General features: G+C 40.6%; 1 protein-coding gene across 2 annotated transcripts in view; it reads right to left on the minus strand.

The window, feature by feature from the left end:
* Positions 1 to 20,248, minus strand: part of SLIT3 (slit guidance ligand 3) — a 676,405-nt gene that overhangs the window by 3,106 nt on the left and 653,051 nt on the right. For both annotated transcript variants that reach the window (XM_067566650.1, XM_067566651.1), the window contains exons 32-34: positions 17,730 to 17,860; positions 2,933 to 3,087; positions 1,073 to 1,358 (exon numbers count right to left, since the gene is read on the minus strand). In XM_067566650.1, the coding sequence (XP_067422751.1) occupies positions 1,073 to 1,358; positions 2,933 to 3,087; positions 17,730 to 17,860 (572 nt within the window). The remainder of the gene's footprint in view (positions 1 to 1,072; positions 1,359 to 2,932; positions 3,088 to 17,729; positions 17,861 to 20,248) is intronic.

Here is a 20,248-nt window from a genome sequence, read left to right on the forward strand (position 1 = left end):
CTCTGATTTCCCCTTACCAGTTTTACTAGTAGCTTACAATTTAAAGGGCTTCAATCTAGTGAGATGCTAGCCACGCTCAGATTGCGGAGCTGAGGGCACTCAGTACCTCCCCTAAGTGGTTCAGCACCTTGCAGGAATGCCCAGAAGCTAGATTAAAATGGTTGCTGTGCCATGTAAAATTCCTGTTCACTCCAATCAGGCACCAAGGATGATTACAGACTGGGTCACTCTGCCTGTCAAAATCATGTATTTGCAATATCCCTTTCCCACAGATTCTCCTACAGCTAACCATGGGAGCAGCTTCTAATATAAAAGTGGTTCCATGTATTTGAGATAAGACACAGGGCTACATAGACTGTTGGTCTGTGCTTGTTTGTCTATTTGTGTTCCTGTCAGGAAATTAATGTTTCTATCCAGTGTTCTGACATGAATGTGCACTTTGTTTCTTTGAATTATAAATGCTTCTCATAACCCCATTTCCTGGGACTATATGCTATTCTTTACTCTACTGCTCATCAGGGCGTTCCTCAGATGTTCTACTCCAAAGAGAACTCTTTAAAGACAACAGCGTTTGGGGGGATTTTAAACCAGTTTAAGCTGGAATACATAGTTCTAAAGAACAACGTTAATGGCCTTTGGAGAACTAGACTCTGAACATCACGTCCAGCATATGCTTTATTGAGCATTTTCTTTTATCTAGATCTGGATGCCTCAACAAAATGTGCACCATCCTGCTACAGAAAACTTATGCATTGATGTGGGGTTTACGTACGCAATGTAGGGATGTGTATTTGGCAGGCACATCCCAGCTGAAAATGTGGCTGCTGGTATAAATGCCTCAACTCCTGGGCAAGGAGCTGAACTGGAGAGCAGATCTATGGCCTGGCATAGTCCTAAACAAGAAGTGGGTGATGTAATTTTCAGAGATGAAGAGACCTCACAACTCCTAATGGTTTCAGTGAGAGTTGTGGGTATTCAGCACCTCTGAAAATGAAGCCTGGCTCGGCAAGATAAAAAGTTAAATGTCCGTTCATTGAAGAGAGCCCTCCCATCAGCACCAAGTTGACCTTACTTGTTATTAAGGCAGGGGTCTCCAATTTCCTGGTCACAGAGTGGGCCTGTCCAGCCTGGATGACACTCACAGATAACACTGGTCTTCTCTATGGACCGGCAGATGCCATGCTTGCAGATGTTACAGGATTTGCAGCCGGGAAGGACTCCTAATGACTGCTGGGGTAGATCCTTAAAGTCCTGCAGCTCATTATTAATGCGGACATCATGGATACATCCATGAAAGCCATTTGACATCCTATCTGTGCCTTGGCGCAATGAAGATAGCCCAGTAGATGTTGGAATCCCTTCAAATAAAAAAACCCAAAAATAAAGACGGTCTTGCCATCACAATAATACTAGAAAAAACGATAATGCCTAGCATTTCTACTGCACCTTCCCTTTGAGGAGCTCCCAGCCCTTTACAAACATTAATGAATTACATTTTAGGACATCTCTTTTCAGTAGTTCAGTATTATTCACATTTTGCAGATGGGGAAGTGGAAGGGCAGAAAGATAAGTACTTGCCCAATATTGCACAAGTAGTATGTGGCAGAGCAGTGAAAAAAGTCCACATCCCTGCATTTCAACCATTATATCATGCTTCTTCTATTTATATTTTTATAGCAACTTTAATCCTGAAGTTCTTTAGAAATATATAAGAATTTCTTAGCTTGCCAGTGAAATGCTGCCACCTCTGGAATGCAACAAGAAAGCTAACAGTACTCAGTACCAATATGCAACAAGCAGGACAGGAAATAGCAATGTTGTAGTCAATTAAAACTATTGCAGGAGAAATCAAGACAGGCAGAAAGTAGCTATTCATATTGGATAGAATGTTGGGACTAACCCTTGTTAAAGAGCCTTGAGATGTTTAGTGAGTGTAACTGGGCAGGTCTTTAGTTTTACATCACACTTAAAATATGATCCTTACAGAGTCTTCATAGAAGTAATGTCACATTAGTCCTTTGAATTTATAAAGCTTACGGTCAAATGTTTCTGCTTTCAATTAAAAAGGACAGAATTTTGCAATATGTATATAGAGGAGCTATGTGAGGAAGACATTGAGGTTGCAAAGGGAAGTAGTCAAAAGCCAAGACTACTTTAAGGCTCCCCCATTATATGTTTATGCATTGCAAAAATGTAATTACGTGATCATTTCATGCTTATTTCCACAGGACATACTATTTATGTTTATAAGGCTGTATCTTTCACACAGCTTGTGTGGTTCAGGAGACATGTTCTCATAGCTCTGCCACCAGATCATCTCTGCTGCATGAGGCAATTTAATCTGTGACATTCTTAATATGAGCCAATTGTTAAGGTTCAATTCTGGCCAAAACCAGATTATCTAGGTTTCAGATTTGTGTGGGGAATAATTCACTAGCCATGTAGAAAAGGATTATTAAAAGGAATTATTCACAAAGGGCCTGATCCAGCACATAGTGGAATTATTACCATCCATTTCCATGGTTTTTGGATCAGGCCCAAAGGCCTTTAGGGATCCATTATAAACTGTAGGCATTTGTGCTTGGTTTTAATCTGGCTAATTTGCTTGGTGTCCCTTGGAAAAGTCACAGCTGAAGAGTGGACGTTCCTTATCTAATCCAAGTTCTACCATGCCCATCACTGCAGTAGCTCCATGCCTATCCTGCATGGCTTCATGGAGTGTTGAATTAAAGGACACTAACATCCTGACAGACCATAATGTTGGAATGGCTAATGTTTTTTCTCTCTTATCGTCTTTATTTCAGGCAAATCATTTTCAGAGCAGTAACAGGAATCTCCACTGCTGGGAGATGCCAGCTGTATTATTAGCTGAAGAATCTTTTGTAAAATTGTCAATGGCTTAGCCATTGTTGCGAAGAGTAGTTGAACATACCTCCAATGTAGAGCGGGGTATTGAGGCTGACTGTTGGTTGTTTCTGCAGTTTGCCAAGACTCTTGGGGGTTCCTTTATCCACAACCAAGTTCAATGTTTGGTTCAGCATCACCAGCTCCACACTGTGAAACTGCCCATCATTTATTGTTTCCACACTAAAGGAGAAAACAAAGAAGGAAGAGAATTCAGAAGAAGCTTAGCTGTGACTTCCTTGCTTCTGTTACAGGCCATCACCCACTTCTACCCTTAGAAAGAAAACAGCACACCCCCCTTGGCTGCTTTGTGATCAGTTGTCCTTTTTCATATGAAGCACTTTGCTAAGAATAAAGAATCTAAAAGGTGCAACTTCAGACCTTTGTCAACTTTCATGTAATCAGTACATATACAGGTTCAACTCTTAAGACTCTGGTTAGTTACTGGGAGGGTTGAGAATGTGAGTATCGTGAGGCTTAATTTATATTTTAAGCATTTTGAGATTCTCAGCTGAAAGATGCTATATAAATGCAAAAGCGTATTTTTAATTGTTAATCTATGCAGATAAGTCAATGAGAAAGGAAGAAGAATAGACAAAAAACATTTGCTATGAAGTATGTGCATTGAGGAGCTAGGGCGAATGACAGTTTAATTAGCAACCCCCTTCCTAGTAGGATCAATGTCTGAAGATGAAACACAAGACTACATTGTCATCTGAAGAAGACCAAGATGCGATTATGTGGCAGAGGACAACATCATCACATTTGGCAGTGCTAGTTCTTCTTTGGGCCAGGACTTCACAGACATTAATCATGAACTCCTCCACAGCATATGGTTTCCTAGATTAGGGTTTAAGTGCTTTGATTAACTGGCAAAAGGAGGCCCATGTGTCCTGTTGATGCATCCAAGCTTCAACCCCTAATTCTTCACTATTTTTAGTGTACTCAGAGCTAACATTGTAATTGGAGGTGGGGAACCAGAGGTAGAGAGGGCTTCTCTGGTCCCATTCTGAAGCTGTAACTGGCTGGATGTTGTCAAGTCCCAAGCTTTCTCCTTTAGGCTACAAGAGAAAAATCTTTTATGCCCAAACTTTGGGAAACAGAAAATCATTTGTTGCCCTAGCCAACCATTTCAGTTTTATGAAGTTGATAAAGTCAAAACAGGCTAAGCACACTTTTTCTTTTAAAAAAAAAATGCTCATAAACAATGAAGGGGCCAAATGCTAACACCCAAAGGGAAAAGGGCTCTGAGAAAACCGAGATAGTGGATAAATCAAAGCATTTGTTGTTGACAAAAGAGACTTTTAAAAGGCGTTAGATTCTGAGACACACACATACACAGACGAAGGGTGAGGGGGAAAGTGCTATGTGAATTCTTCCTTAGAGCTTGGTGTGCCACTGGGTCTCTAGAAGACTCAGCAATCATCGGAGACAGTGGCTTGGCGAGAGATAAAGGGAAGAAAGCCACAGATGCTGAACAGTGCATTGTAACTGGGCTCAGCACAAACTTGCTGTGCTCTGCTTTTTTCAAGGGGCTTCTTCCCGACCTGGCTCTCTGTAAGGTTTTCATTAAAACGCTAATTGAATTCTTATTGGCGATCAGGTGGTCTTACAGCTTATCCTTCTGAAACAGCCCTCAATATATAACTACCTACCTGCATCAGGGATTTATTGCATTTTATTGGTGTTTTCATTCTACAGAACTACTCTACACAGTGCCAAAGGCACGTTAGCTTTTAAACCTGCCATGCTGACAATGGTAATGATGCGACAAACATGAGTGGTAGTCTTAAGATAGAAACTGTAAGGTGTAAACATTTTATGTATCTGCAAGGCCCAGAGGCTAGACTTCAAAAAATGCAGCTATGTTCACTATGATGCACAATGTACTCTAAAATTCTACCACTAGATGGAGATACAGCATCACACAAAGGATTGCCAAATTTGAAAAAAACATTGCTATTTTTGTATTTTTATATTCTTCTAATTCCTCACGCCACATCAGAATGTTAATAGCTTGATACACAAATGAATATTGCATTAGTATACAGTCAGGATACACAGCTACAAAATTAAAACATTACAGGATGGGCTGAAGGTTTGTTTTGGCTTGTTTCTTATAATTTATTTACTGAAAACAAGCTTTTGTAAAGTCATTCACCTGCTTGCCCTTTTTGCAAATGCTTTTATGATACGTGATTAAACCATAATCACTTATCTGAGCAAATGTGGAGGGAGTGGAGTCAGGGTAAAACGCAAGCTGGATCAGAACCAACTCTGGTTTTGGAGTCACAAAACCAAGTGCTGGCTCATGAGATTTTCCAGCCCATTAAAAACCAGTCCTGAACTTTTCATCTTGGGCAACTTCCAATGGAACAATTACAGTATTGTGGGCCATTACCATAGAATACTATAAGTTTATAATATATACTTGTTAAATAAAGGAATGAAATATTTTAAATGTAAACATTTGAAGAATTAGCAAGGGTTTTCATGAATTTGATTTAACAACACAAGTTACCAAAAAGTAAACAGCAGAAGGAGCCTACACACCAGTTTTATATAAAATGGAAACAGTTCTGTCCAAAATATGGGAATTGCCTCACCAATTGTCAAACAGTTGGTCACAGACAGTTCACTGATTTTACTACAGTAATTAAGATTTTATACAATGCCTTCATCCTGAAGCATTTTACAAACATTATATGGAAGCATCATTTCCCATACCATCTAAGTGCAGCCTTTCTAGTTCTTTGTCCATAGGTATATCAAGCAACAGATCAGAACAGGAAGTGAGGTATCATTCCATTGAAACTGCAGGGGAGAGTTAGTTAGGCAAAGTCTTAAATCATGATTTGAGGACTTCAGTAAATCAGCCAGAGATTTATGGGTCTATTACAGGACTGGGTGATCAAACTGTGGTCTACAGACCCCTGAGTGTCTGCAGACTATGTCTAAGGGATCCGCGAAAGGTTCTGCCTAAACTGCTCCATGCCTCATTTAGATGTGCCACAACAGACTAAAGTGAAGTGAGTGACTGAGGGGTGGAGGAACAATGGAAAAGACTAAAGTGATGAATTGTTAAAGCACAAAACAAAAGAAAGTAACTTGAAACCACTATTCAGCAGAATCCAATAATCTTATAGCAGACAAGAACAAACTCTGCATGAGGTGTGCCAAGGTGAAAAAATATTTGGGAGCTGCAAGGAGATAGGGCGGAGCAGGAGAAGAACAAGGAACTCCATCTAGAACAGCTATGTACCTCTGCTGAGTTTTATTTGCAGTCCTCTCCAATTCTTAATTCAAATTCTAATTTAAATTAGTCCCTGAGCTAAAATAAACTTAAACCTCCTCATGGCAATAAAAGCAAAATGAATGAATTATAGTAGCATTTGTAGCCATTGCTGCAATGTTTTGTCATGTCTAGCACTGTCATCATCTGAACCCAAATTAAAATTTGTATTATAGGTGAAAATTCATGTTAATGAAACTCAGGATCAGAGAAACATAGGTGCAAAAGACCTATCAAATTACTTACATTCAGCCCCTCAGCCAGTGCAGGGTTATTCCCCACAGCATGCTCTCTGTTGTATTCAGTCCAGTTTGAAATGACTCCAGCGTCAGAGCTTCCAATCAGCTCTACACCCTCCCAGATCTCACCACTGGTATCTCAGTTTCCCTTTGCTTGTTTTATCCCAGTTATAGTTCCTGGGAGCACCCTAAACAGTTTCCCTCTATGCTTGGTGTTTACAACCTTCAAATACTTACAGTTGATTACTGTATGTATTTCCCTTAATGATTATTTGGCCAAGATGTGCCTATCTAATTTCTACTCATAATTCAATCCCTGCAGCACACCTGCCGGCAATGAAATATGGAGAGAAAAAACAGACTTTTTATGCTACTGCAGACTGTAATTAACATGCTCTTGAATCCCCCTTTCCCAGATTATTAATACAGGGACAGAGTCTCAGCTGGATCCTTATCTTTCCCCAGAAAAATCATGGAGCAAGTCCTCAAGGAATCCATTTTGAAGCACTTGAAGGAGAGAGAGGTGATCATGAACAGTCAGCATGGATTCACCAAAGGCAGGTCATACCTGACGAACCTGATTGCCTTCTATGATGAGATGACTGGCTCTGTGGATGTGGGGAAAGTGGTGGACATGATATATCTTGACTTTAGCAAAGCTTTTGATACAGTTTCCTACAGCATTCTTGCCAGCAAGTTAAAGAAGTATGAGTTAGATGAATGGACTATATGGCTGAATCTTCGGGCTCAATGGGTATTGATTAATGGCTTGATGTCTAGTTGGCAGTTGGTATTGAGCGGAGTGCCCCGGTGGTTGGTCCTGGGGCCAGTTTTGCTCACCATCTTCATTAATGATCCGGATGATGGGGTGCATTGCACCCTCAGCAAGTTTGAAGATGACAATAAGATGGGGGGAGTGATAGATACCCTGGAGGGTAGCGATAGGGTATAGAGTGACCTAGACAAATTGGAAGATTGGGCCAAAAGAAATCTGATGAGGTTCAACAAGGACAAGTGCAGAGTCCTGCACTTAGGATGGAAGAATCCCATGCAGCACTACAGACAGGGATTGACTGGCTATGCAGCAGTTATGCAGAAAAGGACCTGGGGATTACAGTGGACAAGAAGCTGGATATGAGTCAACAGTGTGCTCTTATTGCCAAGAAGGCAAACGGAATATTGGGCTACATAATTAAGAGCATTGCCATCAGATTAAGGGGAGTGATTATTGCCCTCTATTCAGCACTGGTGAGGCCACATTTGGAGTACTTTGTACAATTTTGGGCCCTCCCACTAAAGGAAAGATGTGGACAAATTGGAGAGAGTCCAGCGGAATGAAACGAAAAGGATCAGAGGGCTGGGGCACATGACTTATGAGGAGAGGCTGAGGGAACTAGGACTGTTTAGTCTACAGAAGAGAAGAGTGAGGGGGGATTTGATAGCAGCCTTCAACTACCTGAAGGCAGGTTTCAGGGAGTATGGAGCTAGGCTGTTCTCATTAGCGGCAGATGACAGAACAAGGAACAATGGTCTCAAGTTGGAATGGGGGAGGTCTAGGTTGGATATTAGGAGAAACTTTTTTCACCAGGTGGGTGGTGAAGCACTGGAATGGGCTATCTAGAAAGGTGGTGGAATTTCCATCCTTAGAGGTTTTTAAGGCCCGGTTTGACAAAGCCCTGGCTGGGATGATTTAGTTGGTGTTGGTACTGATTTGAGCAGGGGGTTGGACTAGATGACCTCCTGAGGTCCCTTCCAAATCTAGTCTTCTATGATTCTGCGGTGTAAATTGTCCCTGCTTTGAAGTCAATGGAGCTATGATAATTTACTCTAGCGAAGGATCTGCCCCACAAATGTTAGCAAGACTAAGCCCAACACCAATCTCTGCATTACCCCTTGGATGCCTCCTCTGTGTGGATATTTTGGCCTGCATGGATGTGATGGGGCGTTGGCCCCACACTTGCCTCTACAGGGTTACACAGGACCAGAGGCAGTCAATTAGACCGGGGCTGAGGAGAGCAGCCAATCAGGGCCAGGCAGGCCTATATAAGAAGAGCTGCAGGGTACAGCAGAGTCAGTTACTCCCTGGAGCTCAAGGAAGGAGGACTGGGTGTTTGACAGGCAGGAGAAAGCAGCTAGTATCCTGGACAGAGCAGTGCTTCTACCAGGGACTGGGAAAGCTAGAGCCAGCTCCTGGCTGGCTGCTGGGATTGGCAAGCTGAGGCCCTGAGACAAGGGTGAAGAAGGGGCTGGGGCTGCAGGGAAGTAGCCTAGGGAAATGTACTGAGGAGTTGGAGGGGACGCAGCACAGGGCTGCCTTCTACAGGGTCACTGGGCTGGGACTGGAGTAGTGGGTGAGCCTGCATCCCGCCCCTAGTCACCACTGGGGAAAGGAAGCACTCACCCCTGGAAGGGGGGAACACAGATCATGATATGGCCAGAGGGCTGTATTGTGAGGAGGATGCTGTGGTTCTTGAAGTGTCATGGGTCCAGGGGCAGAATTGACAGTGGGCGAAGCACCATCAGAAGAGGGTGAACTGACCTATGGAGCTAATCCCCAAAACAGCCAGCAGGAGGCTCCAGTGCGGTGAATGGAGCCCTGTTACAATGGAAAACTGGCTGAAACATCAGGAGTAATAGCAGTGTTCACATCTAAGTCAATCTGAATTTACTTTTTGGGTCAGTGACTGATCCTGGATAGCAGATCATGGGGCTGTTGCTTTTCCAAATTAATCCCACAGAAGAAGTATGTGTCAAAGTTTGCATAGCTGTGTCAGGATGTTGCTGTCAGCACACTGTAATACAATGGCTCTTTGCTTGGCAACATCATGGTATCATGCATGGGTAAAGACAAACAGTTTCATGACATAACCTTCTACAGATCCAGAAATGATGTCAGGATTCATGAGCATCCTATATGTTACCCTGAGAAAATGCGAATGATTGCAGAAATCATAGAAGGATTGGCAAGGACCGAGTGACTAGCTCTAAGACAGCAGTGGAAGGCAAGTACTGAAATTCAAGGATCCTAAGTGGTCAGAGAGTAGAATTATTTTATATTTAGGTCCCTGCATCACTCCCAAGAATGAAGCCACCAAGCAGAAGGAAAGCTTGACCTGCACATGTCTGCCTCACAACAAAACACTACTGACCTAGTGTCCACTCACTACTGAAAGCTACACTGGCTTCAGCATTCAGTGTGATATAAATCCTTAGCCTCTCCTGACAAGAACATTTAGCAAGTATCGTCAATGGTCCATTCTAGAATAAGGAGTGCTTAGAAAACCCTCCAACAATAGTTCCTCTTTTGTGCTCTCGAAAATGTGTTGATGCACACCATTCACTAGCAGTTGCTGGTGACATTGATCATTGCTGCTGTTGAATGTAATTAAAAGTGCTTCCAGCTTAAATGACAGGAAGCGAATGAAGTTGTTCAACTAAAATTGGAAGCAAGGTACTAAGGAAGAGAACTAGTGTCTATTTAGAAACCTGATACACCACCAAGAAATGAAATAGTTTCCACTTTATTTTCTGGTGCCAGTGTATTCATAAGTACATGCTTCCCCTGCCCTGAAAATAAACAAACTCCATTCCTGTTTGGAGACCTGGAGAGTAGCAAATGTCTTTCCTATCTGCTAAAAAGGCACTTGGGTGGATCCTGGAAATTATAGAGAAGCAAGCCTAACTTCTATACCAGGTAAATTTATGGAAATAACAACAAAGAATTCTAAACACTCTTATGCTTCAGGCATAAGCTATCTATTGTGGGTGGGGAGGTTAGAAAGTTATTTTCCCTATAAGCAGTTTTATTCCATAATTGTCCATTATGGAGGTTCTTGTACCCTCCTCTGATGCAGCTAGTATTGGCCATTGTTGACAACAGAACATTGGATTACGGACCAATGAGCATTCAGGACATTTAGAAAATAATTGGCTTGGGCTTGCATACCTCTCTCACATACTCACTGGAAGTGGAGTTCCACATAAGACCAAGGTTCCAACATTCAGAAATAGAAGTGCCCCCCTGAAAGCTGGTCTAGTGTCAATTTTCCTTTACTTGTGCTCACTGGGTGTCAGAAAACTTAGCTCTGCTCTGCCATATTTTAAGTGGCAACTTCTCATAAAGGAGGCAATAATGTTTTGTGAATAGACTGACTGAATCAATTAACCACAGGAGTGGATGACATTCTTATCATTCAACAATTACACCTGCTGTAGCCGCACATTTCCTAACTGAAAACTTGAACAGCTCATCCCAGCCACCCAATACAAGGAACAGGTGACAGGTACCCTCCAAAATACTCAAATGGACTTCCATATTTTTAGCAGCAATTTCTGTTCACAAGTAAACCTCCACACTATCAGGCAGACAGCCACAGAATGCTATGCTGATTTACAATAATTTTCTTATCATTGGATAAGGACTTAAGGGCCTGATCCTGGAAAGTGAAAACCCTGCAACTGCCAATGTAGTCAACAGAGTTACAGGTACTCAGCATCCCTCAGGATTCAATCCTAACCACCCACCACTGAGCTCTTTTGACCAATACAGCTGAACACCTGATTCAGGCAGAGGCCCTTGCAGACCTTATTACATTTTATTATTGTCCGCTGCTTAAAGAAAGCAGTTTTATTGTCCTATTGTAAGGAAGCTGTGTGAGGAGTTGTAGTTTTCTCCTTTTTACAACACCATGACACAATAGTGCAGAGCAATTTGCAAACTAGATTGTGGCTAATGCTAACTTAGGATTCATAGAATAATGATACTGACCTTTTGTAAAGTGTTTGGAGAGTTACTAATGAAAAGTGCTATATAAGAGCTCAGTATTATTGTTATAAAGTCAACGGTACTGGTTTAACCGAGATGAGAAATAAACCTATAAAACACTAATATGGAGCGTCTGGATTTGGTTTCTAGATGTTAACTGAATGCCTCGAAACAATATTATGTGTTGGATGCAAGACAAGTAGCTAAGATGTAAGAAAACAGAATGTCATTTAACCATATATTATCATCACATATCATTGAGGGAATGACTTGTAAAACATCCATTAATGCCAACAGGATTTTGCCTATATAAATCCATATGAATCGTGAAGGATGAAACTATGCCCTCAAAGCATTCAGAAGTAGGCTGTTCTGAATAACACAAAATCAAGTATTTGATTCCTAAGCCTGAACACATCCATCCTTTGCCTTGGCTCATGCAAGATGTATAAGCACATTTGAATTTTACAACATTTACTGAGCAGGTCAGAGATTAATGCCAGTTGCTTTCATTATACTCGATGCAAAATCTCTAAGGGGGACCTGAAAAAATCATAGTGCAGTAGAGAGAACAAAATGAATTGCAAATACTCATAACTGTTAAGGACCTGCTGATGTCTCATGGAAATCTCTGAAAACAGTCTATTTAGAGACCGTTCAGAAGCATCAAACAGAGATCCCAGTGGGGATGAGCACAGCACAAGCTGCAGGGGAGAAAGGTATTAGAATAAAAAGGACCAGTCATACAGACAGTCAGCTTCTGCAATCAGACTTCTGGTGAATATTTTAACTGACAAACTCCAACAATTATTCTAATGATAATTAATACTTCGCACTCCTACAGCACTTTCCTTATGAGAAGCTCAAAGCATTAAAGAAGTAAGGCTCTTAACTTTCGTGGGGGGGGGGGGGGGGGGGGGGGGGGGAAGCAGGGAAATCATATCACCCTACAGATGAACAGTTGGAGGAACAGAGATATAAGGGGGAAATCCTGTCTTCCCTTCCCTGCCTCCTGTGGGTGTGGAGCTTTCCACACACAGTTGAACTGATGCGATTCCATTGCTTGAAGAAGGACTTGGGGAGCCTGCCCGGGGAGCCAGCACCCGCTGCACATTACGGAACCGAGTTCGACTCTCTCTTTGGAGTAAGATTTACAGTGGATAGGAATAGATGGTTGAGGTCTGGTGGACCCCACACTCTTCTAACCCACCAACCATTGCTCTCTGTAAAAGGTTCAACAACAGGCACAGAATAATACTCCAGCACTTTGAGGGCCTACCCTGGGCATGGGAGAATCCATTTATCTTCTGCAGCTTTGTGGAGGACGAAATCCTGTCTTTCAGAGATCCCTAGCATCCAAACCAATTACTTGAGACATGTACCACAAACAGGATTTACATCTGTGGCCTTCCCAAGGTCATATAGAAAGTATGTAGCAGAACCAAGAAAAAAACTCAACTACCTGATTTCAGGTCTTGTGCTTTAACTAAAAGAACAGCCATCCTCCCTATACACATTCTGATCATACCACTAAAACTTTTTGGAGATATTTGATGGCATTTTATGTAATGTCTATATTTTAAGCAGTAGATAGTAGCTCAACATTCTTCTAAATTTTTTGAAGAACTCTGCCATTATTTGGGATTCGACACTGAAAGAGAAACAGTTAATATGGTAAGCAGAATTGATAATAATGATTTGCGTTTCTACATTTTTATTGATGCCAGGAAATTTGCATGAAAACACATTCTTCATTTCTTAGGAGATCACTGACTTCTGCTTCTCATTCTTCACCTAAAGTGACAGTCTGTTTGCAACATGTCAGTTAGTTACCGTGGGAAGCATTACGTTATCACATTAGTGGCTAGTCTCTGATCCCACTCAGAGCTGTTAAGGAATAATTCCATCGGAGTCACTGAAATTTACATCAGGGTAAAAGAAGAGGCAGAGAATAAGGCCTATTCTATAAAAATAGAAGATAGATTAAATTAGGAAGCTCTTTACTCTAGAAGACAAATGCATGAAGTAAATCCAATGGCTGAAAGTTGGATTTAAAAAGTGGCATCTTAGTTCCAATTTAGAGTTTTAACCATTGGAACAGCTCAGCAAGAGGAAGTAGTAAATTCATAATCATTTGGAGTTTGTCAATTGAGACTCAAGTTTACACTCTAGTTTAACCACTCATTATTGGGTTCAATAGTATTCAGTAATATAGTAGGGAAGAGTAATTTCTCCCATTGCAGCAATCACTGGGTGAAAGGCTATGGCTCAAACTATCTTATTGGTGCAATCTGGCTTTAAAAACTAGAATGCTCAGAATGCAGAATTTTGTTTTTCTACGTATAACCTCAGCAATAATTAAAGAAATGAGAAGAAACAATGTCTCTGTACAGAATGGATCTTTTGAAAAATGTTTGCCAGGAGGTTCAGATTGTCTTTAATTTGCAATTCAAAAGTGATCCTTACCCATAATATGGCAGTCAGGTGTTCTGTTAAAGGCCAATTTTAATTTGGAGTTTTTCATACATTAATTTCTATCTCCTTCCAACTTGGTGATAAATGGCAATATACTGTGTGTAATCTCGTACAATGGATATTTGCTGACTTTTATCTGACTTTATGGCTAGTACTCAAGAAAACATTAATTCAAACTTTGACCTTTCCATCTAAGTCATAATGCAGGAGTGAAGAAATTTGAAGTAAATCCAGAATGAACAGCCTATTCATCTTTTCCTAACTAACTTTGCATTACACTTCTACTGAAACAAATCCACTGAAGGGAGCAAGTAAGATCATGTAATAAGTTCCCCCTAACCCCATCAGAGACCACATTAAAGAAAGCAACACCCCAGCAGGCAGTATCAGCTACGCTCACCTGACCTGCTAGCAAGCCACTATCATCTTGCTTCACCATGTTTGATTAATCCTGTAGAGCAATAGCCCAAAGGAAGCCTGTCATCTCAAAACTCCAAAGCAGGTGAGGTGATGTTCAAACTTACTTATAGATGCAGGTTTCCCTTTTCTTAATAATACTGTTTGAGGAATACAACATGTTACTGGCATTATACTAACAAGAGGAGAAATAACTGCCACATAACCCAGAACACACTCCTCATCCATCTTTCTAGCACTCTTTACACCATAATTAGCTTGAGGGGATGGTTTATTAATCTCAAACCCAAATTTGAAATACATTGAAATGGGAGGTTCAAAGCCAGGGAGGGTCAACTGAGCCCATTAGAATCAGATAAGATGAGATCATTCCAGGCAGTTTGCCACACATGGGTCTTTGGGATAAGATTTTAGAACGATCACATGGCATTTCAGACAAGTCAGAGAAAAGTTTTTGAAAAACACCAGGTCAAAAAGCCAAAACAACATCTTATCTCCCCTGGAGATTAAATATATCAGCCACTCATTATCTTTATTTCATTGCTATTAAATATTTGTAAATCCACTGGGCTGTGTTCACTCCACTATGCAGACCTTGGCTCAGAATCACCAATGATGGAAAGACTGCTAGTGGGCCTGTTGAGATCCAACCACAGGCACCCGGAAACACCCAGTACAGCCACAAAGGTCATAGAACTGCACAAGTCCAGCACAACAGAAAGCAGATTATCTGCTGGTTCTGTCCATCTTGTCTGCAGTCTCCACTGGAGCAGGGCCAACTGAAGAACCCCTGCTTGAATGTAAAGCCTCCCTTTCTCCAAGCAGACACTTCTGAAGGAGGACAGTAGTGAAAACACTGCTTATCCTTGGGGTATATCCCCTTTGGGGTGCAATCACTCTTGGTAGTGCTGGTGGGCTAAGAGGTTTAAGAGAGTTCCTCCAAGCCGGGCAATATGCTTCTAATGTGGGCCCAGGAGTGTTCAATTGCTTTAGATAATCCATTTGACCACATTAGACAGGGAAGAGGTGATTTCACTGGTATATAGTACTGGTAAGACCAATACTGTAGGGCAGGGATGGGGCCCACATTCTTAAAATACTGTTGAAAAGTTAGAGAGGATGCAGAAAAGAGCTTATTCCAGGGCTGGAGAAAATGCCTCACAGTGAGAAACTTAAAGAGCTCAATCTGTTTAGTTTATCAAAATGGAGATTGAGAGATGACTTGATTTACAGTTTACAAATACCTTCACAGAGAGAAATCATCAGGTACTAACAGACTCTTTAATATGCAGAGAAAGGCAGAAGAGAAATCAATGGCTGGAAATGAAAGCCAGACAAATTCCCACTGGAAACAAGGCATAAATTTTTAACAGTGAGGGTGATTAACCAATGGAACAAACTACAAAGGGAAATGGTTGATTCTCCTTCTCTTGCTGTCTTCTGAATGCCTCTCTGGAAGATTATGTTTTAGCCAAACACAAGTTATACATTAGTCAAACCCAAGTTACTGGGGCTCAATACAGGGATAACAGGGTGAAATTTAATTGCCTGTGATATATAAGCAGTCAAACTAGATGATCTAAAGGTCCCTTCTGACCTTAAACTCCATGAATCTATGGAGCCAACCGGGTTTCTCTTCCCTCCCCAGTTCTTATGGAAAAAAAGTTTTTAATCCATTTAGAAGTCGCTTTTTGACATTCTTTAGCTGCAGTTTTTCTCAATCAGCCTAATCTTTTCCCATCAAGCTTCATGCTAATCCCATTCTGCTTTACTCCTTAAACTAATAAAAGATTAGGGTGACATTTCAGAAAGGACATTGCATTAAGCAGCAGCTTTCCCATCTCAACAGATCACACTGCGCAAAATGTAGTGAGCAGACCATTAATCTTATGGTAACGAGGTATCTTTTGAATGGAGACCTCCTCCTTGATCAATATGAAGGGCACAAGAATAATGAGGACACTGATGCTCGCCATAACTCTGCCAGGAGGTAGCAAATCCGCACAGTACTGTACTGTGATGTTGGAAACAACTCCTGTCACCACACCATTCTGCCACTGACAATTGAGAACAGGCTCCCACTAGGATCTGTCACCTCATGTGCCATCTGAAGATAATGAGCCTTCCCCTATGTTCTAATTAGTGGCATAGAACTGTTTAACAACTTTGGCTTTGCTTTAACATGGAATCAATTAGGATTAGCAGCTGAAGAAAGAGTAAATTTTCATGCCTCTCTCATGAAGCCTGCATACTGGTGAAAATTACTAACAAAACCCTATGTTCCTTCCTAGGGTGGACAGAATACCACAAACCTAATCACTGGCTTTGCTGTTCCAGAACAGGGCCTGCAGATATCATTGTATTGCCTAATTAGTCTTTACACCAGAAGAATAGAAAGCAGCCTACTGATTTATTTTTGTTTGTTACATATATCCCAGCTCTCAAAAGGAAGAGACAGCAAATACAAACAGAGGCAATTATACATCTGCCTTTTTTCTGGGGGCAAATCTCACATGAAGTATTGAGAAAATCTTTGAGAAAAAAAAGCATCTTCTTTACCTGTATATAAACTGCATCTTTATACTTGCTATGATAGGGCACTATCCCTTTAAGATCACGGCAACTGGGTAACCTCTCCAGCATATAAAATAAAGCTCTGATCTTTCAATGACATCCATGCAGGCAGACCTTGGCATCTACCACTGAATTCAATAGGTTCTGTGTGGGTAGAGGGGTCTGACCACATGGAACAAGTTTGGAGGATCAGGGACTAGGTTAGCAGAGAGAAGTCGGTCTGTGGTGGGCTCTGGTGAAGGAAAGACCCGTGGGCACTGCAGTCAGGGTCCTAATAAAAAAAAAACCCCACTTTGGATATGGATTATACCATCTTTGTCTTTGGTTTTCTCTCTTGTGGTTAATGAATTGAGATTTGCTCTTGCATCCCTTGAATGTTCGCAATTCCAAATTGCAGGCTTCTGGAATCCAGATGACCCCGTGTCACTCCTGGCCTTCTGTTTACTTCCATTAGATATGTGTTTTTAAACCTTTTTATTTTGTTGTTAATACATGCAACAGTGCTTCTAAAAACATTCACCCAGTAAAACTACATAACTTTCATAAAACTGCAATCCTGTACTACTGGCAATATATTATATTGCTGTCTCTCTCAGGATTCTGAGTTCACTGTAGATATCAACACAAGGAAATGGATTACAATGGACATTTACAAAGTCAGCATTTACCAAAAGCTACCACACTGTAATATCTGTGAAATCACAGTATTTCCTTATTCTCAGAACAAAAATAACTGCAATAACTCAGATACAACTGGATAGTACCTGATAATAAACACTGACTTCTTAGCAGAGGTAAATGCAGCCACCCTAATTTTGCAGTCTGTGAAGGCAAAAGATTCCCAGTTCAGGAAACAGGCTTATTGGTAGAGCCCTGTGTGAATATAAAATTTGAATGCGCCTCCAATCTGCGATCTGCAAACATGGTCTACGGATATAAAGCAGATATCCACAGATTTGTAGGGCTCTACATATTGGATATGTGCAAAAAAAAAAAAAGAATAGAAAGTGCACCTCCATCTTTTTGGGGAATAGTGCACCCTGTGATAGGGGGAGGGACTTACCTGTACACTGTTGTAGGCAGAGAGCTCAGAGTGTCGTAGATAAGCCTCACGTGTCCTTGGTACAACTCCAAAGCCAAAGGGTCATTGTCCCCTTTGTACAATAAGATGCCATTGTCTTTATCTGTTGCTACCTGTTAAACATCAACAGTTAGGTTAGGATGCTTTAGAGCTAAAATGGAAGCAATAAACCTATACAGGAGGATCCTGTATTTAGACTAACAGCTCTACTGACATTTTAAAAATCAGATGCAACAAAAGCAGGAGCAATGCAAATTCCCACAAACTGCCTCAACCATTGACTGTGAGCTGAGTATCCAAACCCATTCTATCCTTGGGCTCTTTAAAGACTGCCAACAAAGGTTTCTACTGTAATGGTGAATTTTGCAAGGTGGATTCTAGGTATTGGACAGGAGCTACTAAACTCATTTTATATAGGCTGTTCAGCTGCCGTCATGAGCTTTGCTCAGCAGAGTTAGATCAATTCTGCAAATAACGTTCTGCTAAGATCTAGTCACAGTTTTTAAAGTATTTACCTAGGCTCATTGCAATGCATTCCCTGAACATTCATGCAATGGAGTTTTACCAGTGCAAATGCTCATGGGCTGTGAATTCTAAATGTTGCACCTTCAAATGTTAATGGAAATTTAACTTAAAAGCCAGTTGTGAAAACCTTGCATCTCACCAGCAAACGTAATTAACACTGATGTACTGGCTTTGTGTGAATGAGTGAGTGAGTGAGCTGAGCCCTGACACAAAAAAAGGGACCTACCACAGCCACGAGGCGCTTTCTTTAGTTCAAACGGTAGAGACCTATATTTTAGGAGGTGAATGGGCACGATTCTAGTTCCAGTCTCTCTCTTGAATCTCTGAAAGTGAATTGTTGTGACTATTTTTTGGCAGCACATCAATTCATTTCACAATCCCTACTAAGCAACAGCTTGAATTAGGGATTTAGAAAGGCAAGTTATGGAGTCAATTAAGTTAATCAAAATTGCAATCAAAGAAATGAGAAAATTTCAATCTGATCATGGACATTCTGTGAACACAAAGAGAAGCTAAAGCGAGCCTAATGGATTATACATTGTGAATTATTCACTCAACTCGTTATTACCAAGCCAGGCTGAGTTCAAACTAGTGACACAGAGGGTCAGAGTATCAGTCCCTCCTAGATTTCCATCTTTAGTGTCTTACAAGATACCCAAAAGACTAAATCAATAGGTGATGAATCCACCCTGCCATGAGGTGCCCCTAAAAGTCAGAGTAGAAAAAGTGGCACAGAAAGTACTTTGAACAAAATCTGTCTCGGAGTTATTTTTGCAACAAATACTGCAAAGGCTTTTTTTTTTTTTTTTTTTTAAATGGCAGGTATGTGGCAAAACTAAACAGTAAATATTTTAATCTATTTTTATTTAAAAATAACACTCTTCCATGTCCCTTAGGAGATCATGATTTTCATTCTTTTATGAGTATGTTTTAATAGGAAGCACTCTTTAATCCCTTTTTAATGGCCACAGAGGTATCCTAGTTTTACTTTGTTGGAAATTAATTAGCAGATGCAGAAACAATATTTAAACTGAAAAATGGGAGTTGAGAACAGCATCTGGCCTTCAAGTTATTGTTGGGAGACATTTATCCCTTGTACATTTTATTTAAAGGGAAAATGTCAAGGGTTTCAAGCTCTGAACTTAGCCTATGTTGCAGTGAAGCCATTGAGATGAGAGACTTTCCTATTATCTGAAATAAGTGAGAATCTGGAAGGGGAAAAAAAAGGAGAAGGTAATATGTCTATATGGAGTAGATTCATCTCTCATACAAAATGCATATTCAGACTTGTTGGCCTCTGCATTATTTACATCATAATGAGTCATTATTTTTTAAAAGCAACTTACAAATCTTCAGAAGGTGAGGTTTTGACACAGAAGCAAATCTCTTTGATATAAATGCAAAATTCTGACCTTATGATCACAGATGGCTCCTTTAGTTTGAAACAAATTCATCTATGATAAAAGATTTTAATCTAAACAGGTGGTGGTAATTTTGGGCCCAATAAAAAACTTGTTAAAGTTAGTGGAAAGAGTCCCATCTACTTCAGTTGCCTTGGGATCAGGCCCTTCTGAAGTTTTTTGGCAATGCCCTTCATGAATAATATTTGCAAAATATTTTGTAGTAGATGTAGTTGTTTACAATATTGTTTCAGTCAACAGAACAAACTTGGTAGAAACCATCTAAATAAGCCTTTGAAAAAGTCTATTCTTAATAATTAAATCTAGTCCCTTCTTCAAAGTCTTTCCCACTGGTATTTTGACTATGTTGAATTTACGCTCTAACAATTAGTTCTGGGACATTATTTGCAACACCAGAAGCTATTTCCTTTTAAAACTGAGAAAATAAAGCAAAATGAAAGAAGACTAATGCAATAATCTTCCTTTCTCACATATCCTCATTCATCATTTGAAATGCATTCTTCTTTTGTAGGGTGAGGCTGGGATAGAAGCAGTTCAGGTGTATAATCAGTGGTA

Source organism: Emydura macquarii, unplaced genomic scaffold (genome assembly GCF_026122565.2).
Source record: "Emydura macquarii macquarii isolate MOO-44397 ecotype Brisbane River unplaced genomic scaffold, CSIRO-AGI_Emac_v2 contig_2768, whole genome shotgun sequence".
Taxonomy (NCBI): domain Eukaryota; kingdom Metazoa; phylum Chordata; order Testudines; family Chelidae; genus Emydura; species Emydura macquarii.